Source organism: Schistocerca piceifrons, chromosome 1, assembly GCF_021461385.2.
Source record: "Schistocerca piceifrons isolate TAMUIC-IGC-003096 chromosome 1, iqSchPice1.1, whole genome shotgun sequence".
Taxonomy (NCBI): Eukaryota; Metazoa; Arthropoda; class Insecta; order Orthoptera; family Acrididae; genus Schistocerca; species Schistocerca piceifrons.
In genome coordinates this window covers 569,687,311-569,712,070 of record NC_060138.1, presented here as the reverse complement: position 1 = coordinate 569,712,070, position 24,760 = coordinate 569,687,311, and the positions used below count along the sequence as shown (strand labels likewise).

General features: G+C 38.0%; 1 protein-coding gene across 1 annotated transcript in view; it reads right to left on the bottom strand.

Moving 5' to 3' along the window:
- Positions 1 to 24,760, bottom strand: part of LOC124751648 (protein sneaky) — a 265,977-nt gene that overhangs the window by 79,716 nt on the left and 161,501 nt on the right. The window contains exons 6-7 of the mRNA XM_047248990.1: positions 15,523 to 15,639; positions 15,287 to 15,429 (exon numbers count right to left, since the gene is read on the bottom strand). Of these exons, the coding sequence (XP_047104946.1) occupies positions 15,287 to 15,429; positions 15,523 to 15,639 (260 nt within the window). The remainder of the gene's footprint in view (positions 1 to 15,286; positions 15,430 to 15,522; positions 15,640 to 24,760) is intronic.

Sequence of the window (24,760 nt, the reverse complement as noted above, 5' to 3'; positions counted from 1 at the left end):
ACATGAAAACTGGGAGGGCATTATTAATGCCCTCACACATATTGCCAATAACACGTTTGAAAATCCACATGTGCGAAATGAGGCTTCAGCTTTATTGAATCAACTCAGGTGACTAGAAACAGTATTCATGATGACAGTTTGGAAGGACATACTCCAGAGATTTAATGGTGTAAATCTGAAACTGCAAAGTGTAAATATTCATACTAAAATAGCGCATGAATTATATGAATCATTTGTAGGATTTATTGCATCTATTCATGTCATGTTCGACTATTATGAAAATAAATCCATGGAGATTGTGACTGATATAGACCATGAATGCACCTGTAAAAGATCATGAAAACGCAAACTTCATGATGACTAAGAAGCGGACTCTGAAGAAGTTTCTCTGACTGGAAGGGAAAAACATTTCTTCCAATACTTTACAACTGTAGTGCCTCAAGAATTTTGGTGTAAATTCTAGAAACACTCAGCCTTCAACCATCTCAAACACCCAATGTTTTAGGTACGAGTGCGGGAGAGTGAGAACGTTTCTACCGATCCACCTGTTTCTGTGTGTTGTCAGAAGTTTGTTATTAGAAGACTGTAAGAAGGGCGAGTCACTGACAATGACAGGTGTTTGTCACCAGCACCACAGAAGACGTGATAAAAACTCATGGAATAATTATGTAGTATTCTTTGATGTGTTACTGTCTGTGGTGATTGTAAAAAAGACTAATGAACAATTGAATATAGATTTCTATTCACGTTCATGTCTTGGACTCAGAGAAGTCAAGACACATATTCATATTTTCATATGGTTTATGAACCAACTCTTATGTCTCAATGTACTTAATTATTTCTAAAGCGCGAGATACGAGTGAGATGATGGAGATATTTATATGTTTAAGAAGAGAATTTTGTTCTGTATAGCAGTTACAGTACATCATTAAGCAACGAGTAAGTTGACACTTATGTTCAGATATGTGACCAATAGATTACAGATATAAGAAGATATTATTTTCTGTCACCGAAAAACATTAGAACGTGGCGCCCTAAGTGACAGGACCCGAAGAAAATGAGAATTTAAAGGCAGAAATAGAAAGAAGATATTAGGTGTTACCATAGCAACCAGGCCTAACAAGATACGAGGACTCGTTCCAGTAATTGTATTGAGTCCAATAAACCAATGGAAGAATGTTGTGAGTGCAATGCAGAAAAAGACATGAGAAAGTAATAGCAGAGAAAACTGGAGAGAAGACCTAAACTGTCCTCTACGAAGATTGGGTGAGGAGAGTAAGCAGTCTCCACACATGTACATCGTGCTGACGCCGATGCAGTAACCAGCCACCGACGCTGACTGCATCAGCTGCTGCTCACTGGTGCTGACTCTGTGTCCGATCGCTGCCGTCAACGCTGAAACCAACACTCAAGGCCACTGGCATCAGTGCTGTCCATTCGCGCTGGTTACACATTCGCTCACCAACGCAGCTAGAGCTCTACACTGGGTGAGCGAATACCAGTAATTATTTGGTAAAAGTTGAGGGGACGGTTGAATGATAAACTGTTATCATAGTTATGGTACTCAGTAGTGAATTTTCTTTTAGATGATTACTAGGTCTAAGATCAATAAAATTATGGACCAAGAACAGCAACAAACTTCAGGACCAGCCATGGTCATGACGGTGAATAGGGACACGCCAGACTGGACTGAAGTGGCAAATTTAATCAAAGGACTAAGTCTAGAGTTAGACTCAGTAAATACTGAGATAAATGCTTGATTAGATGACCAAAGTGCTAAGTTGGATGACCAGAAGACTGATTCAGACACTCTAAGTGAAAAATTAGGTGGTCGAAGTGAAACAGGCAATCAGCAAATATAGTTTTATTAAAGACTGAATTTGACTCTTTAAATAATAAGGTAGAAAATCTGAAATTAGATTTAAAGAGTGAACTCACTAGTTCTTTGAATACTCTCATAAATCAACTGGTCACTGACTTTAACCAGAGACAGAATAAAACTTTAAATATTCAAATGATAAATATAGGTTTGTTGCCTGTCAAAATAGAGGCTCAAAGCAAAGAATATGGTAAGTGATGCAACGTCAAATATAATAATAATAATAATAATAATAATAATAATAATAATAATAATGTAGAATCCAAATTTAGTGAAAAATTAAAATCTTGTGAAAATGTATGTAATATTAAATTTAATTCTGTAAGACAGGAAACAAATACTTTGGAAGAGAGCCTGGACCAGCCTAAGGAATTAATATAGATTATTCAATCGAAAATTCCAGGTGTTAGTATATGAGCTGTCAGTTTGTGAGTAAATAATGTAGAACAAAATTTCAGAGAAAAAGTAGTTAACTTTGACGTGATAAATGTAAGCAGTTTGGTGGAACCATTTGAGCTAATTATAGATCAAGAAATGGCTGAGAGTACAATCTCTGGAAATGTTGCGACTGTTGCTTTTTCCAAACCTAATGGTACCAACAAGGTTATAGATGACTTGTGCAAAGAATTCAAACTTGTCCAGGACAGATCAGAACATAGAATAACTTTACTTAATGTTGTGTTACCAAGGAAAGTGGTGATTGTTTTGTTGTGGGGAGACTTTGAGACAAAATTTAAGAAGCGTATTGGTCCGTGAGTAATCAGGTGAGGTTAATATCAGATCCATGGGATCCTGGCAGAGTCACATCTGTTTCTCCCAGGGATGTTAACATTCTGTGTTAATGGGCGGAGTGACGACCATCGGATCCCTAGTTGTTTTCAGTGTTTCTTCTGTACTATTTTTCCTGCACCAAATTCCACTCAAATCTTAAACTATTCTGTAATCTATTCTTGAATTCTTATGCTATCCTGTTGTCCGCCTTTAGAGAAGCATATAAGTTGATCAGTTTTCTCTTGCTTCTACATCCCTGTCTTTACTTGGCTGACAAGCAAAGGCTACTGCAAGTCATTGATATCAAGGCCATACTGCTTCTTGTAGTAATAGCAATAAGTGATCATATCACTATTCATGGTCTCAAATCCTGGCATCACCGTAGAGTTTGGAAGAAGTTGTCCTAAGTATTTAAGTTGCCTTCATGCTCCACTCTAGTCAGCAGTGGTCTCGAATCCCAGCATCAGCGTATAGTTAGGTCTTAATCTGGCCTGAGCTATTCTTGGAGAGGAATCAAGGAATGTTACATTAATAGAAAGTGGAATTTTATATGAATCATTACATAATTGTGATAATATGATAAATAATTTTTACCCTTTGTGAGATATAATGTAAATGGGAGAGTTTGTATCACTTTTGGAAGGGGTGGGTAGTGTAAGTACAAGCATGACTAACACTAAACACACACCCCACCTTTCAGACAACCCTCACAGACAAGTGTAACTGATTCTTCACCATTTGCCATTTCATAGGTGTTGCTACAATTTTTTCTTTGGGAGCTTCAAAGGTGAAAGTGAGAATGTCCGTTCTGTAGGAGACATTTAACATCATACCTCCTCTGGATTCTCACTCAAGTACCAGCAACGTAGGGATCTTGGGGAAGGGGGGTGGGAAGGGTTTTCCTGTCTTTGGGGCTATCTTCTTTCTCTTCTTTGATCTTAGCAACCATTTCTATTTTTTCCTTTCTTACATCTCATCTGAGTTACGGTCTATATTTCGCTCTATCAATATGCATCTACTTCTATCACTGAAGTCCTTCTTATTTTCCATGGGTTCCAATAAGCTTCAACTTATTTCATATAAGTAGGCCAAAGAATCAGGATACACAAACACACATCTACATACACACAAAGATATATTTAAACACAAACACGAGAATTACAAATTAGAAACCTGAAGTGGTTAGAACCGCCAAGGTATGTAGGGGAATAAAGATATATGTACAACTGAGTAGATGCACATATTACATTGTTGATATGTGACGGTTCTGCATTGTTATTTTTTTGTGACTCTCAAATATATATTTACATGCATATAAGGACAGGAGAATAACAATCAACACATGTGCCATGCTAGTCCTTAGAGAAAATGCATAGTATCTACTGGGAGTTGGTAAATACAGGTAGACATAGCATCTACTATGTGTGGCCATGATATCTGTCTATATAGTAGGAGTGAGGAGAGAAAGAGGACTCTCGGGTATTAGGGGAAGTATTGGAAAGTGGAGTTAAGGTGTAAAGTAGAGCAGTAATTTTACCAGAGAATATTTAAGAATAGTATTCATAAAGATGTATGCTAGGGCAATGAACCAGGAGGCCTACTCACGAAGGATATGGCAGGTGCACTCAACATTTATTGTTTAAGAAAAAGGGCAGATAGGCAGACCTATGAAAGGCTGACCTATACTGCAGGGACAGGGGCATCAAGAAGGGGATTGACCTGTACCATAGGAGGATAGGAATAAGAAAGGGGCGTACCTACCAAAACGGATGGAGAAAGAGTACTCCTACGATCAATCCATTTAAGATGTAGGTACTGCTCCTAAAGGGAAAAAGGGCAATATTGTTACAGAAGTCACACATTTAAAGGGATGAGTTTGGTAAGTTTAAATTTTATGCAGCATTAGAATTTTTACGTTTTAGATTTACACATGTCAGAAGAAGGGAACACTTTTATTCTACCCAGAGTTCCTCCAGATTACAATAAGTAATGAATAAGTACATACTTAGGAAAAGTAGTATGGGAAGTAAGAACAAAGCAGTAGAGTATTCATGAGTTATGTACACCTATAATTTATGATTGGAAGAGGAATAGAAAACAAAAATTTGGTACTCACAAATTTTTGGAGATTGAAAAGAGCTAACTCCAACATGGATTGAAAGATTCAAGTTTTATAATTGTGGTAAAATATGCACAGTCATTAGTAGAAAGAGATGTACTATTAAAAGATAAAGAATTATCTTGTGGGATGTTATTGTACATAATGAATATGCATAAAATATCACGTGTTTGAGCTAAGGGGAGGGATATGTAGTGCCTCAAGAATTTTGGTGTAAATTCTAGAAATACTCGGGCTTCAATCGTCTCGAACACCTGAAATTTTATGTATGAGTGCGGAAGAGTGAGAACGTTTATACTGATCCACCTGTTTCTGTGTATAGGTCAGAAGTTTGTTATTAGAAGACTGTACGAAGGGCGAGTCACTGATGACGACAGATGTTTGCCGCCAGCACCATAGAAGACATGATGAAAACTCAGGGAATAATTATGTAGTATTCTTTTAAGTTTTAGTGTCTGTGGTGATTGTAAAAAAAGACTAATGAGGAAGATTTCTATGCACATTCATGTATTGGACTCGCTTGAGACTAGAGACTTTTATTTTTTCTTCACTTCTTAGGTCTGCATGAGGCAGGACGTATGTGATGTCCATAAATTATTGGATTGTTACTATGATATTGAACTTGTGCTTTATCGAGTCTGACGTTTAAAGACACCAGTGGCTTGCCAGAGTTTACTTACGTATGTTAAAAAGAGTAAATGTTGCTTTGTGTTGAGAGATGAAAATATACCAAGAATGAACTGAAAATGTTACACGAGTATACAGATTATGTCAAGAATAGAGAAGTAGCTTAATAAATTCCTGTAATCTGCTGTAGTCTTCAGAGAAGAAGCTTTTGGGAGATCAATGTAGCTGATTACCCAGAGAAGAGAATTGGCTGCACACAAGACGTGTGAGTCTTGCACCTCAGTACCACGCTGTCTCGTGTTGTCCAAAAACCATTAGGCAGCTTGTACACCAAATTAGTGAAGAGGAAGGAAAGCTATAGAACACTATTGGACTTCTTCACAGTTTTCAGTAACCTTAAGAACAGTTCATCTGACGATATTTCTGAACATGTAGCAAAACTCCAAGCGTCATACGACACAGATTTAGAGCCTTCCATCCATAGTGAATGTGTGCTTTTTGCGTAACTTTTGAAATCTTCTGAGATTAGTGATTTACCAGTTGAAATGAGTAAATTTTTACGAAAAGTGAAGTTACGGTCTATGTTTCCAAATGTTGACATTGCTCTTAGAATATTTCTATGTATGGCACTTACAAATTGTTCAGCACAACTCTCGTTTTTGGCTCTTAAAAGACTGAAATCATACCTACATACTATGTCTTCTGAGGAGAGATTGAACGCCTTGTCCATTTTTCACATCGAAGCCGACCTCCTAACTGATAACTGTCTGAACTATAAAGATATGGTCAACGAATTTTCTGCCGTCAAAGGCAGATGCAAATTTTGCTGACTGGTGAGTTATTTATTTATTCATATTAGTTTTAAAGATTGAAGATTATAGTGTGATTTTTATTATAACTTAGAGCACATTCATTGGATTTACAGACTAAATATTACCTGTTTATTTTACAATTGCCAATGGCAGAAGGCATAACTAAACCTCATTTATGTGACTGAAGGTGCCCGACAACACTAAACAATACCTGAATGACCCAGGTCAAAAAATGGTTCAAATGGCTCTGAGCACTATGGGACTTCACATCTGAGGTCATCAGTCCCCTAGAACTTAGAACTATTTAAACCTAACTAACCTATGAACATCACACACATCCATGCCCGAGGCAGGATTCGAACATGCAACCCAGACTGAAGTGCCTAGAACCGCTCGGCCACTGTGGCTGGCTGACCCAGGCTGCTCGGTGATGTACAGTCAAGTCATACTGATACTGTAGTATATTACAACTGATGCTTATTCTTGGTGTCTGCTGAAATGTACAGTTATCGCAGAAATGTACGTTATCGGAAAGTACGCTCAGATGAAAAAGTGTTTATAAATAACGTAGTTAGGTTTTGACAATAAAAACATAAAAGCTTTGCTAATACTGTTAGAAAGAGCTATTGTGGGAGTAGTAGCAACAGTACAAAACTGTTCAGCCCTTGTTGCTGTTGTGTTCTTCAGTGAAGAGACTGGTTTGATGCAGCTCTCCATGGTACTCTATCCTGTGCAAGGTTCTTCATCTCCCAGTACGTTCCACAACTCACATCCTTATGAAGCTGCTTACTGTACTCATCTCTTGGTCTCCCTCTATGATTTTTACCCTCCACACTGCTCTCCAATACTATATTGGTGATCCCTTGATGCTTCAGAACATGTCCTACCAACCGATCCCTTCTTCTAGTCAAGTTGTGCCACAAATTTCTCTTCTCCCCAATTCCATTCAATACCTCCTCATTAGATATGTGGTTTACTGATCTAATCTTCAGCAATCTTCTGCAGCACCACATTTTGAAAGCCTCTATTCTCTTCTTGTCTAAACTATTTATCACCCGTATTTCACTTCCATACATGGCTACACACCACACAAATACTTTCAGAAACGATTTCCTGACATTTAAATCTATACTCAATGTTAACATATTTCTCTTCTTCAGAAATGCTTTTCTTGCCATTGCCAGTCTACATTTTATATCCTCTCTACTTCGACCATCATCAGTTATTTTGCTTCCCAAACAGCAAAATTCATTTACTACTTCAAGTGTCTCATTTCCTAATCTAATTCCCTCAGCATCACCTGATTTAATTCGACTACATTCCATTACCCTCGTTTTGCTTTTGTTGAAGTTCATCTTATATCCTCCTTTCAAGACACTGTCCATTCTGTTCAACTGCTCTTCCAGGTCCTTTGCTGTCTCTGACAGAATTACTATATCATCAGCAAACCTCAAAGTTTTTATTTCTTCTCCATGGATTTTAATTCCTACTCCGAACTTTTCTTTTGTTTCCTTTATTGCTTGCTCAATATACAGATTGAATAACATCGGGGAAAGGCTACAACACTGTCTCACTCCCTTCCCAACCACTGCTTCCCTTTCATGCCCCTCAACTCTCGTAAGTGCCATCTGGTTTCTGTACAAATTGTAAATAGCCTTTCGCTCCCTGTCTTTTACCCCCCACCACCTTCAGCCCATACATGGATTAAAAGTACTGTGTACACTTATCATGCAGCATCTAGCTACACAGATCCTAATGCTTTACACATTAACTATTAAGATTATAAAACAAATTTGATTTTTCCACATTAGTCTGTAAAGTTATATAATAGCAAATCCAGTTCTTGTTTGTTCATTTGCATTTAGTGATTAGTTCGCACACCGAAATCTCTATTTCATTTTCATTTCTTACACTTTCCTATAGATTCACGTATTAATGCTGAATGTGTTTTTTGTCTGTTACACATTCAAGTTATTAGATCCTAAAATGACAGTTTAATTTTAATTTTGAATGCATCATTGTAGAAGTATGTATTAATTTCTAATGTATGACACGTTCGCTTCAGTTTTTAGAAATAGAGTATTAAGTAATGTGGTGTGGCAGGAATTAAAATGCCAGCATTAATGTATGAGAGGAGGGAAGTATTTTAATTACTGACACTGAGTGTGAATAAACTATACAGTTTTTAGTTCTGTCTATAATTGGACAGTGGTATAGTGAATTCTCAATCATACCATCAGAGCAACTTAATAGTTTGGACATCCACCATTCACAAGTATGGAAACAAGTGAAAACTAGAAAATTTCAAGTACAGTTTATTAAAGTTCACATAATAACTTAGCTGCTCCATAGGATGAGACACTCAACTTTGATATCCTTGCGGGGTTGTTGCTTCAGAAGGTCCAGAGTCCCTCATTGCTGATGTACTAATTCTTAAATAAAAACAGTATGTGTCATGTTTCTTGTTTTGTATTATAACTGAATTGTATATACATTGATGGTAGATACATATTATCTGAGAGCCTCTGGAAGAGTCTCACGTGAACAGCTTCCAAAAGGCAATAATGCAGATTCCCTGACTGTCCCTTACTTCGACTACTACATCCTTACTTACTCTGCTTCTGCTTGCATGGCTCATGCTCCACTTACTTTTATATAAAACAAAACAATTGAATACACTACAAAATGTAAGATTTACAAAGCAACAATTAAAAGTTGTTAGATGATTTCAGCTACTTACATAAAAAAATAGGCCACATATGGTCCTACATGTTCTGATATGCAGTTAGAAGACTTTACTTAATTTCATATACAATTTCCATGAGGTTTATAGCACAGCAATATAAATTACATTTTAGTTATTTATGAACAAATTACTTTGAATAAGGTATTGTGTCCAGGATAGCTCTCAAGTAGAGCTATCATTTCACATAATCATAATGAATAAATATCATAGCTTTTTAGAAATGGGGAGATGTACATTTTCAAGAATTTGTGGTGCAACATGACTGCACAGTTCATATCACAAAATTTCAAAGTTGGATTATTAACAAACGGCTTACTCCCCATAGTTGCTAATATAAACTGGGTAACATATTAATATGAAAGTTAATCTGAAATAGTAAACTAATTTGTACTAACTTTTTAAAGGGTAGTTTACTACTGGAACTGGGTGTAAACATAACAGTATGAAGTCCAGAAAGTTAAAAATTTAAGCTAAAATGTCTTCTTCAGAGGATGTTCACATTAGAAACTTTAGGAACAGACTGTTTGAAGGAAGTCCGATTTCAGTACTCCCAAAAGAGGCTTTACTAACCAAAGGTTAGTGAAATGCTCTTCTACAGTTCTAAAGGTGGAATGTTGACAATGGATATAATGGATACAAAAGTACTACAATCCGAGACATTGGATAGTGACTACCATCTACTGGTGATGAGCATGAAAATCATGAAGTGATGGAAGATGACAGCAGTAGTTGTGTGTGGAAGGACAAGTGACAAAAAATAAGAGACACTATGGTGTGATGAAAGAGTAGTGGGAAGGAAGATCAAGGCCTTCCGACTGTGCATTTCTTTCTAGTTGTAACTAGGATCTCACATATGTGTACATTATATTTCATTCAACACTGTATCACAATTTCTTTCCAAGCATCTAGCTGTGCTTGAACCTCCTGCTCCCTTTTTTCCCAGATCACTAAGTCATATGTGAACACCATCATTTTCATCTTGTCTTCTCCAGTTTTCCCTGCCACATTAATCATTATCTCAACAAAGACCATGATGAAGAGGAGAGGTGACAATGCACTGCCCTGTTTCATGCTACTTGTTTGGTGGATCCAATCTGTCCTTTCATTTCCCTCTTCACACAAAACAGACCTCTACAGTACCTTTCTTCCATTCTGCTTATTTCTTTTTTCACTCCTTCTTCCAAACTTCTGGAGTCTTCTTCTCATTCCACACCATCCTCATCACATGATACAGCCACTGATTCCAAATCTCCCCTACTGTCTTCACCATTTTGACACTTACTTTGTCTATACCTGGTGCCTTTCCTTCTTTCATCTTGTCCAGTGCCATGGCCATTTCCTTCCAGGTCAGGTCTCTTCCCCCCAAAGTTTACTTCTACCTCCTTTAGTCAATTATCCTCCTCTCCCAGTCAGTTCAGATTTAGCAAGTGTTCAAAATACTCCTGTCTCACTAGCTTCAGTGCCTCTTTGTTACTAACCTCTTTCCCTTTCTATCCATCATTGTTGCATCCTCTTTCAAACCTCTCCTCTAACTTTTGACCATACCATACAGTACTTTCTTACATCCTCTGCTATCTTCCTCCATCATCTTTGTTCATTCTTCCATCCAATTTCCTCTCCCCTCAGCCCCTTTCTTATTTGCCTCTCCTTTGTTTTCTTATGCTCCTCTTTTTCTAATTTGGTCCTTCCTCAGGAAGCATGAAAGAACGTTGTATACATGGAAGAGACCTGGAGACACAGGGAAGGTGTCATTGTTTATATTATGGTAAGACAGAGATTTCAGAGTCGGGTTTTAAACTGTAAGACATTTCCAGCAGCACATGTGGACTCTGATCACAATTTATTGGTTATGAACTGCAGATTAAAACTGAAGAAACTGCAAAAAAGCAGGAATTTAAGGAGATGGAACTTGGATAAACTGAAAGAACCAGAAGTTCTAGAGAGTTTCAGAGGGAGCTTTAGGGAATGACTGACAAGAATAAGGGAAAGGAAACAATAGAAGAAGAAAGGGTAGCTTTGAAAGATGAAATAGTGAAGGCAGCAGAGGATCAAGTAGGCAAAAAGACAAAGGCTAGCAGAAATCCTTGGGTAACACAAGAGATATCGAATTTAATTGATGAAAGGAGAAAGTATAAAAATCCAATAAATTAAGCAAGTGAAAGAGAACACAAATGTCTAAAAAATGAAATCAACAGGAAGTGCAAAATAGCTAAGCAGCAATGGCTAGAGGACAAATGTAAGAATGCAGAAGCATATTTCATTAGGGGTAAGACAGATGCTGCTTACAGGAAAAATAAAGAGACTTTTGGAGAAAAGAGAACCACATGTACAAATATCAAGAACTCAGATGGTAAACCAGTCCTACGCAAAGAAGGGAAAGCAGAAAGGTGGAAGGAATATATAGAGAGTCTATTCAAGGGAGATGTGCTTTAGGGCAATATTATGAAAATGGAAAGAGGATGTAGATGAAAATGAGATGGGAGATACAATATGTGAAGAATCTGACAAAGCACTCAAAGACTTAAGTCAAAACAAGGCCCTGGGAGAAGACAACATTCCATTAGAGCTACTGATAGACTTGGTAGAGTCAGACATGACAAAACTCTTCCATCTGGTGAGCAAGATGTATGCAACAGGTGAAATACCCTCAGACTTCAAGAATAATATAATAATTCCAATTCCAAAGAAAGTAGATGCTGACAAGTGTGAAAATTTCTGAACTATCAGTTTAACAAGCCATGGCTGCAAATGCAAGGCAATACTGACAATACGATTTCTCATAGAAGATAGGTTAAGGAAAGGCAAACCTACATTTACAGTATTTGTAGACATAGAGAAAGCTTTTGACAATGTTGACTGGAAAACTCTTTTTCAAATTCTAAAGGTGGCAGGGGTAAAATACAGGGAGTGAAAGGCTATTTACAACTTGTACAGAAATCAGGGGCACTAAAGGGAAGCTGGGAGTGAGACAGGGTTGTAGCCTATCCCCGATGTAATTCAATCTGTATGCTGAGCAAGCAGTAAAGCAAACAAAAGAAAAATTTGGGGGAGCAATTAAAGTTCAGGGAGAAGAAATAAAAACTTTGAGGTTTGTTGATGACACTAATTCTGTCAGAGACAGAAATGGACTTGGAAGAGCAGTTGAATGGAATGGACAACATCTTGAAAGGATGATATAAGAGAACCTCAACAAAAGTAAAACAAGGATAATGGAGTATAGTCTAATTAAATCAGGTGATGCCAAGGGAATTAGTTTAGGAAATGAGACACTTAAGGTAGTAGATGAGATTTGCTATTTGGGAAGCAAAATAACTGATGATGGTCGAAGTAGAGAGGATATAAAATGTAGACTGGCAATGGCACGAAAAGTGTTTCTCAAAAAGAGAAATTTGTTAACATCGGGTATAAATTTAAGTGTTAGGAAATCCTTTCTGAAAGTATTTGTAAGGAGTGTAGCCATGTATGGAAGTGAAACATGGATGATAAACAGTTTAGGCAAGAAGAAAATAGAAGGATTTGAAACGTGGTGCTACAGAAGAATACTGAAGACTAGATGGGCAGATCATGTAACTAATGAGGAGGTACTGAATGGAACTGGGGAGGCGAGAAATTTGTGGTACAACCTGACTAGAAGAAGGGATCAGTTGGTAGGACACATTCTGAGGCATTAAGGGATCACCAATTTAGTCCTGGAGGGAAGTGTTGGGAGTAAAAATCGTAGAGGCAGACCAAGAGATGAATACAGTAAGCAGATTCAGAGGGATGAAGAATGAAGTAGTTACTTGGAGATGAAGAGGCTTGCACAGGATAGAGTAGTATGGAGAGCCGAATCAAACCATTCTTTGGACTGATGACCACAACAACAGCATTCCTAATAATGTCCAAACTTCACATGAAAACTTCATCTGTTAAAAATAACTGAAGAGGGCAAAACATCATAATTGAAGTCATTACATATAGAGATTAGTAGAAAAAAATCTAAATTTAGAGACATGAGGAATTTAAAGACTATTATTACCTCTAATAAAAAAGCTATTGCCATGGGAGTAAGTGGTAGTTTTTATTTGTTTCTAGGGGATATGATGATGGTGAAAAAATTGTTACACAAACTATTTTAATGAAACATTCATGGTATAGCTAATATTAACAACCTTCTTATAAACCAAGTTAACACAAAAAAGAGGGTTTATTGGTGACATGAGCGCAACATCTTGATTACCTATCTAGTTTATTGGTGACATGAGCGCAACATCTTGATTACCTATCTATGGAATGATCTAATGTGCTGAAGTGTTCTGTTTTATAGTGTTTCCTATGGCAAACTGTGTTAGTGTGTGGACAGCACAATAGGTAGTGGACAATCCAGACTGTCTTCTCCCAACTATAAAAAATTTCAGTGATCACCTCATGTTTTCTGTGGAGGTGAAATTGAAAGGATAGTTACCTGTTGAGACCTAGCAAATCCCTACATTGTGTTAGTGTTCAAACGAACACATAAATTGTTCCATTTTTAATGATCTCTTCATTGATGAGATGTTGATCCCTAATTTTCCTGTCTTTGTTACAACTCTAGTGAGTGCTGTAATTTTTTCCAACAATGTATATCGTCAGAACAAGATAAGATAAGCTTTTCCAACAAGACCAGAGGAAGAGTCAGGTCCCTGACTATCTGACATTTGAAATGACAAAGTGAGGTACAGCAATGGGTTACACAGTGGACTGATATTCAGGTTAAGTGGAGTTCAGGTCTCCATTCAGCCATAGAGATTTAAGTCTTTTCCCCAAAATAAAATGAGGCTACTGCCAAGTTGTTTTCTTCATACAACCCATGGCCAAGTTCCTCTTCATCCTTGTTCAGCTGAGCTACTAATCCTTCTGTAATGATGTTGGTACAATGTTAATGTTGTTTTCAGACATCATCACTGTTTCTCATTGGTTTGTGTTAACTTCTGTTTTTCAGATGTTTTTTGTTTTTATTGTTTGTCCTGTGTGTGCTTAATGTTGTGCATGATTGAGTGTAAACTATAACTATACTTAAATAAAACCTGTACATACAGGCTTATAATAGAGCTTCATTTACTGTGCCTGATTACAGGTTATGGGTCCAGATGCATATATCTGTTTTTCAGTGTAGTTTTTTGGTGATATCGTGAATGACAGCAAATTTGATATCACTGACATAGTTGTGGCATGGCATAATGGAACAGTCTATGCATCAGTGTTTGAAGTTGTCTGGAGGGGACAATTGGGCAGTGTGGAAGTTTCAAATAGAAGTGACATTCAGAGGAAAACTCTGATCACAGTGAGTCAAAAACAGAAAAATCTGAAAATGAGGATGTTGAGAAAAGATGTAGAAAATTAATAGGATCACTGATGTGTGGCCCATTAGCTTCCAGGTCAGATATTTATGTAGCAATAAGTATTCTAACTGGGTACCAATCATGTAATTCTGGATTTATGGAATGCTTTAAAATATGTATTGCATTATATTAAGGGAACCCTAAAACTGAGTCTTTTAAATGCTAGGGATAAAAACTGTATTGATCACATAATTGATTCTGTTGATTCTGTTTGGGATGGTGACAGAGCAGATAGAAAGCCCACAGATGCTTATATTTTCAAAGTTTTGGGTTGTAGTGTTTATGGGCATCTAAGAAGCCTGAGTGTTGTCATCAACAGAATGAGAATTTGTAGCCTTAAGCAGGCAACTAGTGAAGCCTGTTGGCTCAGTAATTTGTATTATAGTCTTTCTGGCAGTCAAAAAGCTTTTGCACTTTATGAAGACAATAAGTCAGTAAAAAGCCTCTGCAAGAACCCACAGTCCATCATAAATCAAAGCATACAGATATAAAAATTTTATTTGTGAGGGAGAAAGTGTTTGCTAAGAAAGTTGTGTTAAAGCACATCAGCACAAATGAGCAACAAACTGATGTTCTGACAAAGCCACTACGTAGAATAAAACCTGAAAAATTTAGAGCCTTGTTAGGACTAACTTAAAGCTTGTAATTTAGTTTTTGTAACACTGATAATTAACATGGAAGGAGGGTGTTAGTTGTACAATGTTAATGTTGTTTTAAGAGGGCAGCACTGTTTCTTTTTTTCTTTTTGTGTTTGTTTTAGTTGTTTGTCCCGTGTGTGTATTAATGTTGTAGACCATCTAGTGCAAACTATTACATATATAAATATACTCTGTACAAACAGACTCATAATAGAGCTTCACTTACTGTGCCTGATTACAAATGACTGTGCTGACAATAAGGCATACAATATTAAACTTTCTTCCTAGGCTCTGAAAGAACATCATCTCAATGACAAAAATATCATGCACTAACCTTGGGATAAAAATATGCACAGATTACACTCTGGAATCGGTTGATGTATGAACTGACTAGAATAATCACCCACATAGCAAAATAAGTGCCATATATCTTGCATATAATATAAATATTTGGCTTCTTTGGAACAGGAAGGCAGGCTGCAAAGGCATTTTCCATTCACCAGTTATCATATGTATAGTCTAACTGTGCCAAAATATACAATATTCTGACAATGAAAGAGAATTACTGACCTTCATTGCTAGTAAAATATTTAACTCTTTTCTTGATGTTAAAACCTTTTACTATAGATCTCACTATCTTGGCAATTAGGCCAGTTCCTTTTACTTCAATGCTCATGTCATGAGACCCTGAAACAATAAAAACACTTCTACAGTTATTAGGGAATGCAGTACAATCAGCAATAATTACAGTGGTTCTAGTCTTTGAACATTTAGCTATTTTTTGACATAATCACCATTTCTGTCGATGCATTTTTGTAGATGCTGTGGCAGTTTTTGTATGCCCATATCTTACCAGCTCACTGCCATGCTGTTCAGAAAGTTATGAACCTCTTCTTTCACCTCGTCATCGGAGCTGAATCGTTTTCTGGCCAAATGTTCATTTAACCTAGGGAACAGGTGATAGTCACTGGGCGCCAAGTCAGGACTATAGGGTGGGTGGGTGATTATGTTCCACTGAAACTGTTGCAGGAGAGCAACAGTTTGCCGAGCAATGTGAGGGTGTGCGTTGTCACAGAGAATGTGTACGCCCTTGGCAACATTCATCTTCTCTGGTTCTGAATTGTCCGTTTGACTTTTTTTTGAGTCTCACAGTACCTGTCAGCATTAATTATGGTCCCAGCGATTCAGCTCCAATGACGAGGTGAAAGAAGAGCTTCATAACTTTCTGAACAGCATGGCGGTGAGCTGGTATGATATAGACATACAAAAACTGCCAAAGCGTCTACAAAAATGCATCGACAGAAATGATGATTATGTCGAAAAATAGCGAAATGTTGAAGCTGTAAACTGATGTAAACTGATGTAAAGCACTGTAGAAATAAACAGATCTATGTACTCATAAAAAATAGGAGACCTTACTTTTGGGATTACCCTCATATGTGTAGCACATGAGAGTTAAAATATTTCTGACTACTCAGAAATAAACATTTAATACGTAATTAGCTATTATTTGTAAAATATTTTTCAGAACAACATTAACTACAGCAATATTCATAATTAAATAGTGTCATGGAGGTACTGGGCATGGAAAACTTAAGTATGGTACAGCCTTAGGGCAGTTTTTTATGTCTTTGTTTACTGTTTTATTTCGATTGAGCAGATTAAGGATTCTATGTATTATTTCGAGACAGGAATGATTCTTATATCAAACTTTACAAATACTGTGTTTCAGGCTTCTCATTACTTATAAAGGTTTGTCTTTAATGTTAAATGGGTTTAATAATTAAAGCTAAAATAATGGCAGCAGTTATAACTTCAGAAAGAATAGTAGCCTATTAATAATAATTACAAACTTACAAAATTCTTTCAAAAGCATTATATAAGATGCAACAATGCCAATGAATCTCCTACAAGACAGCTTCATAAGTAGGCGTACATATGTCTTTTAAAAAATCAGAGTATTGTGTCTGACAGATGAAAAAGGGCCACCAGAATGCATGGAAACTGATTAAGGAGCAATGTAAAAGACTACAAAATTTAAATACCTAGATGAAGTATACAACTAAATGCTTTGGATAAAGAAGCTAACTTAGCAAGGTCAAGGAAAAAGGATGTAACTTTCCAAACAACAAAAAACATGCACAACAAGTAATCTTATTTCCATAAATGCAAAGCTCTGGCACTACAACACTGTCATTAAAGTTGAATGCCTTTATGCTTGAGAATGACTTTTGCTAAATACAGCTAAACAATTAGGTGAAATACAAAAGAAGGAAAGAAAAAGAATCTGGAAAATTTTGGGACCAAAATATGAGAATGAGAAACAAAAATCATGAGGTAATAACATTTATGAAAAAACAGAATTAATATCAGATACGATGGGAAAGAGAAGAGTTGTATTCTACGGATACCTGAAAAGGCTAGATGCAAAGAGAATAACAAGAATAATTTTAACATTTTTGATGGAAACATTAGTGACATGGATCAAAGAAGTTAAGGCAGACCTGAGAGAAATGGAAACAGCGGAGGAAGAAATAAGAGACAGAGATAAGTTCAGAGCAAAATTAAAATGTTTCAAGGCTTCCAGCAGAAAAAAAGACACATATGATAAGGACAGAAGAAAGAAGAATAAACCCAGGGAAATAATGAAAAACTACTGGAAAGAAAGAAAGGAGAAAAGGAAGGAGACATAAATTATCTGTACTTCCTGTGGTCCTTAATAAGTAAAACCAATAAAAAAATTAGAATCTTGTACTAAGCGTCTGATTACAGAGAGGGCAAGGGTCAGGAGGAAGAATGAATATTTTGGCTATCCTGCTCACACAGGAGCATTAAGATCAAAGAACAATAAAGACTGCTTTCATTCACTCATATATCGTGTTCCATAAATACACTCCTGGAAATTGAAATAAGAACACCGTGAATTCATTGTCCCAGGAAGGGGAAACTATTGACACATTCCTGGGGTCAGATACATCACATGATCACACTGACAGAACCACAGGCACATAGACACAGGCAACAGAGCATGCACAATGTCGGCACTAGTACAGTGTATATCCACCTTTCGCAGCAATGCAGGCTGCTATTCTCCCATGGAGACGATCGTAGAGATGCTGGATGTAGTCCTGTGGAACGGCTTGCCATGCCATTTCCACCTGGCGCCTCAGTTGGACCAGCGTTTGTGCTGGACGTGCAGACCGCGTGAGACGATGCTTCATCCAGTCCCAAACATGCTCTATGGGGGACAGATCCGGAGATCTTGCTGGCCGGGGTAGTTGACTTACACCTTCTAGAGCACGTTGGGTGGCACGGGATACATGCGGACGTGCATTGTCCTGTTGGAACAGCAAGTTCCCTTGCCGGTCTAGGAATGGTAGAACGATGGGTTCGATGACGGTTTGGATGTACCGTGCACTATTCAGTGTCCCCTCGACGATCACCAGTGGTGTACGGCCAGTGTAGGAGATCGCTCCCCACACCATGATGCCGGGTGTTGGCCCTGTGTGCCTCGGTCGTATGCAGTCCTGATTGTGGCGCTCACCTGCACGGCGCCAAACACGCATACGACCATCATTGGCACCAAGGCAGAAGCGACTCTCATGGCTGAAGACGACACGTTTCCATTCGTCCCTCCATTCACGCCTGTCGCGACACCACTGGAGGCGGGCTGCACGATGTTGGGGCGTGAGCGGAAGACGGCCTAACGGTGTGCGGGACCGTAGCCCAGCTTCATGGAAACGGTTGCGAATGGTCCTCGCCGATACCCCAGGAGCAACAGTGTCCCTAATTTGCTGGGAAGTGGCGGTGCGGTCCCCTACGGCACTGCGTAGGATCCTACGGTCTTGGCGTGCATCCGTGCGTCGCTGCGGTCCGGTCCCAGGTCGACGGGCACGTGCACCTTCCGCCGACCACTGGCGACAACATCGATGTACTGTGGAGACCTCACACCCCACGTGTTGAGCAATTCGGCGGTACGTCCACCCGGCCCCCCGCATGCCCACTATACGCCCTCGCTCAAAGTCCGTCAACTGCACATACGGTTCACGTCCACACTGTCGCGGCATGCTACCAGTGTTAAAGACTGCAATGGAGCTCCGTATGCCACGGCAAACTGGCTGACACTGACGGCGGCGGTGCACAAATGCTGCGCAGCTAGCGCCATTCGACGGCCAACACCGCGGTTCCTGGTGTGTCCGCTGTGCCGTGCGTGTGATCATTGCTTGTACAGCCCTCTCGCAGTGTCCGGAGCAAGTATGGTGGGTCTGACACACCGGTGTCAATGTGTTCTTTTTTCCATTTCCAGGAGTGTATCATAATGATGGAGAGGTTTTGGGATGTGGAACTGTCAGTGAGCCTTGTGTGTGCATTGGAATCAATTTCTCCTGGTAATTAAACTTCTTTGCTCACTGTATCTTATATGAATTTCTCAAACTGTTATTTATGCAACATTTCACTTAAACTTATCATTCAATTATTTATATTTAACTCCCTGATTACAATGATGTCATTTCTTTTGCTTGAAACATAAATAATTAAAAGTTATAGACAATTAAATTTATAACAACAATATCTAATGGGGAAACATTTTGAGCTATGGGCAGCACAGGAGTTATTGCTACTACTCATTTGAAAGCATACATTACCAGCTTTCCAAGAAGCACACATTACCAGCTTTCCAAGAACATATTTCAACTTATAAAATGAGAACCATTAATATTTAGTGTGTGTTTGACATATTGTATGTAATATTACAGTGCTTGCAGAAAATGGAAATTGCATCAGATGTAAAATTATGTCACACCAGCTATGCTGATTTTTCTTAGTGTCGAATGCATAGTTAAGGCTGTCACAAATGCCTGTCAGGTCTGCATCTGCTGTGACCCCCTGGGTGGTAGTAACAGTAAAAGTTAGTCATTTTTGAAACATTTGTTTTCTTTTTTTTGTAGGCACTAGCTGAATTTTCAGTCCTCTGTTTCATTCATTTTGCACGCTTTTGTGTTGATTCTGTGTTGAAAATGTTCAGTGAAGAGGAGAAATGTTTGGACAAAATAATTTATAAAGTACTTAATGAACCTACAGGTAATGAAAATGAAATATTTGATGATGGATGATTCAGATAACACATAATCTGAAAATATAGTAATTCTAGGCTTTTTTTAAATGAGTTGCTGCATGCATTTATCATATTACTTTCAAGGATTATGTGGTTTTGAAGGATTCTCCTGCAGATAAATCAAGATATAAATTAGAGCACACGACTCCAGTGAGTGTCACGTTGGACTATGCATGCATCTGTGTTCACTATGAATTGGCTTTGAAAGAAATGTACACAGAAAGGTCACATATTTGTTTGCGTAATTGAATACTAGAACTCTTTTTCAATTTTTTCTGCAATAATTACAATTAAATTTGAGGTTTCATCTGTGTATTTAGGTTTGACACAGGTGATACCAAAACACATTTGTATATAAAATAGGAAGTCCAATAAACCAAAAAAGTTTTGGAATTCTAATTACATATAAGCCAACTCTCACTAATTAATCAAGTCAATAATTAAGGTTTTGAGTAATTTAGGAACATAACATGTTGATTTCTAAATGTACACCATACTCATAATTTTGTGGCGGCGTTCGTAACGACAAACAATTCGCTGTAGAAACGGCTTACGATGTCACCGCCACACTTTTAATAGCGGGCCGACCGGTCCGCTGGAACAGTGAACAGAAAGATGAAAACCCAAACACTCTGATTAAATAAAAGTCGGTACTATCTTTATTAATGAAGATACAGAAACACAGTAGTTAACTCGGTGTCTACAGAAATCTGTCTAGTTCGAGTCGGAGCGGCTAGGTCAGCGATGGCTGACGACAAACAACAACTCTGCTGCGATGAACACACAACTGACTAGCAAGTACACAATTCGGTGGTGAGTATACAACTGAGCGGCGAATACAGAACTGTCCTAGTGCTCGCGACTCCAGCGCTTAAGAAGCCAGAAGCCAGCGGTGGCGCGCGCAGACTTGCGGCGATTTGCTGTCTCGCTGGCGCTGCTTATGCGGACCGCGTCCGGACTTTGATGCTGCCAACCTTTTGGCAGCGGGCTCGGGTGGCATTACTGGCTAGGATATAACACATAAGTTGCAGATTTCAAACTACAGAAACATAACAATGAACCACATACTTTTATGATTTATTAACCCGAAACATTTCTCACAAGTGAGGTAATATTAAATTCTTAGAGTCTATGTGAAATAGTTGAACCTAATCTAATCCATTTTCAAAACAGTAAGTAGTTTCATCTATGTCACATCCCGAGTGCAATAGTGAACAAGAATCTTCACATTGTTAATGTTCGACTATTATTATTTACTGGACAGTGTAATTAAATCTGTTGACTGTACAGCAAGCTATTTCATGTGCACTTTTGCTTTTATATTTTTATTACTGTACATTATTCCTCTGTGATCTTTAACAAATATGGTGCCTCTGAAGAATAGTTGGACTACTTCTCTTCTGAATATGTTTATATACATTATACCACTGACAAATATTGTGACTCTGAATAATGGATGGATTACTTCTCTTCTGAATATGTTTGTGAAAGAAGAGATGTTATCTCTTTATCTGTATAAACTGTGATCTGTAAACTGGAATTAATTTACAAGAAATTATTTGTTTTTAATTATGTGTTTTGGTTTAATGGCCCAGCTGTTAAAATCGGCAGTTGTTTTGCATTGTGTGATCCTTTGAAGTTGCTACAGTAATTCAAGGCTACTATGCTGATGTATGCAAGCTTGTGTTGTTTTTAAGTTTATAAGGACATTCTGAGCTCTTCTAGTGTGTAACTTGTACTCACATTGCTTTAATGTTTACTCAATGTGTGTTTTACATCTGAAAGGACTGAGTAATGGCTCAGCTAGCTCAAGTTGGTAGCCTTATGTTAATGCACCATTTATAATCAAATGCATTTGTTTTCAGCTCTTCTGTGGTTTATTGTTTTGAAACTTGTTAACTTTGATTCTCTTACCATTTACTGTATCTGAAAGTAAGTGTATAAACTTTGAAGTGTATGGTAAATGTTGTGTCATTTTCATTGTCAGAAGTATTAATGATTTTATAGTGGCCGCTATAAAACTTCTTTCGACTTGTTTAATTTGTCAATGTTAAAATGCTGCTGAGGCATATAACTATTATTAAGTTTTGTTATATTATGGGTCAACATCTTACCACTCCCATATCCAGACTATCCACTATCTCACTGGTAGCGAACTGTGGTTCTGATAGTGTGTGGTGTTGTTGTAAATAAAAATATGGGAGGGAAAATGGTGCTTTTTGTGTTTGCAAAAAGTACTTTCTTGTTTTGTTGGTTGCAGTTTAACGGCCTTGAAGAAGAGAACTATGTTAGGTGTGTGGTGTTTAATGAAAAATCAACCACCATATGAGTATTCAGACTGTGGTTTACCCATAAAGTCACTGTCATGGAACTGAGCCAGAATTCCACAAATGTGGTGCATTGGAACACAAATTCTGTATTACTACTGACAACACTGATGTGGTTGTAGCAATAAGTGATATTGATCAGTGGACATACATGGCAGGATATGTTTCAATGTGTTTTATCTTTGTGTATGTACTTCTTTGTTCTATTGTTCTGGTGCTCACTCCTGATATATTTTGGCACTAAGTCACCACTTTTGTAATTTGTGCTTTAGTGTACATATATAAAGTTATCTTACAAGTCTGGAGCTTATTCTTTCTCTCCATCAGTTCTGTTCACTTAAGGTATATAGCTAAAGTTGTGATTCCTATATGATTGTAGTGCTGTCTGTATTGTTAATCATGATCTTGGTTCTTCAGGGGGGTCACCACTTTTGCTATTCAGCTAACACTCATTCACATGGCCATTCCTTAGGCCATATGTGTTGGAAGTGATTTTGGGAGCTGATTTTTTGCAGTTTTTCCAACTGGCTCCAGATTTGTCTCCTAACCAACTCCTAGAAATGGCTCAATTTTCTTAATTTTCCAGCAGATGTGGTGTGGTACTGCGGGAATTTCTGGAGATTACAGAAATCAGGAAACCGAGTATGGTTTGCAAGTGCAACACTCAGCACTATATTTGAAATTTACCCAGCTCTCCAGTAATGGCCTGCCATGCTGCATTATGCCAGTAAAATCCACCCCAGCTATGTATGACATTGACAGACAGAAAGACAGATTATTGATGGCATCATGTCTCCGTCAGATAGTCAATGGGCATCAACTATCCATATTGACACAAAAAGGGACAGAAAGTTCTAACCTTCCAATACTATTCTCAATAAATATCCATTACCTCAGGTGGCAGACTGCAAAAACACTGTAGCAGGCGCAAGAGTTGTCAGTGTTATTGACTGTTGCAAGGCATTTGCAAAGATTCTGGTCCCAAGGGGTGATAGGAAGAAGACTGCAATCACTACTCTGTTTGGTTTGTTCAATGTCAACTTTATTGACATTAAAAATGCCACACAATCATGGCAGTCTGCTGGGAGAAAATAGCATTTGATCAAAAATAAGATCCTGAGCTGCCTCAGTTGTTGGCTAATCAATCTCACGGTTTGCTGTTCGATAAAGTGGAGGTGAAAGAGCTGGGACTTACCTTATGGTGTGATACATCACAGGGTAGATTACATCCTTACATTTCACCAAGACGCAGGAGAGAGTTTTCTGTGCCTTTCATAATGTAGCACACCCAGGAGCCAGGGCTCCAACTAAACTGCTGCCAAAATACATCAAATGGCCCGGAATATGAAAGGTTTACTGCCACTGGGCTCAATATTGTTTACAATGTGCCAGAAAAAAAAGTTTGGCAGACACCTGCACATGCCTATGGGAATGTTTGCTGAGCCTACAGCCCATTTTTTACACATATATATTGATTTGGTGGGACCTCTTCCATGTTCTGAAAATAACAGTTATGCACTGGATCAGTTTACCAGTATTTTCAGCAGACACTTTGGCTGTGACTCTACTGGTAGGCTGGTTTGCTCAATATGGCATACCCCAACTGATCATGTTTGATCACAGAAGACAAATGGAGGCTTGTCTATTTCAAGAGCTGCTACAGTAATGTGACTCTCGTCACATTCATTTAGTTACCACCCAGCAAACAACGAGTTAGATGAAAGATTTCACCAATCTCTGAAGGCTGCGTTAATGGCACATGACTGTAAGTGGGAAGAAGCTTTCCCCTCTGGCATTGTTAGGCCTTCAATAAATGTGTTCACCATTGTGGTGGGGCGGGTTATGATACTTTTCATTTGTCATACTGCTCAACAAGGAATGCCCACTTATCTCAGTATGGTGTCCAGTCACTGTCCCTTTTCTCTTTAAGAGTAGATACTTACTAGACGACGAAAAAGAAGAATTGAAGAAAGACATCGCCTAATATCTATCCCTGTAAAGTCCGCGTAAACTCTAGTAGTATTTCAGGTCCTGCAATCTCTCATTTATCGGGATTTTGTGCGGTAATATGATGCATTTAACTGAAATGAATGTCCAAAATTTTCAGACTAGTAAAATTTACTGCTGAATAACAAGAGTTTATGTGCTACTAAGTCCACATTTAGTGAAGAACTATTCTACCATTCTTAATGCTCAGTCAAATAACAAACTTCACACGCAAAGCAGCCAGAATCTTACACAAGTCCGCCTGATTGAAAACACAATCTCACAGTCACATTCGCTCCTTTTCAGTGGGTTTCTTTAAAAGAAATTGCTCACCAAATACTCCATGAATAATTACAGAATATGCCACGCGGAATGTTCA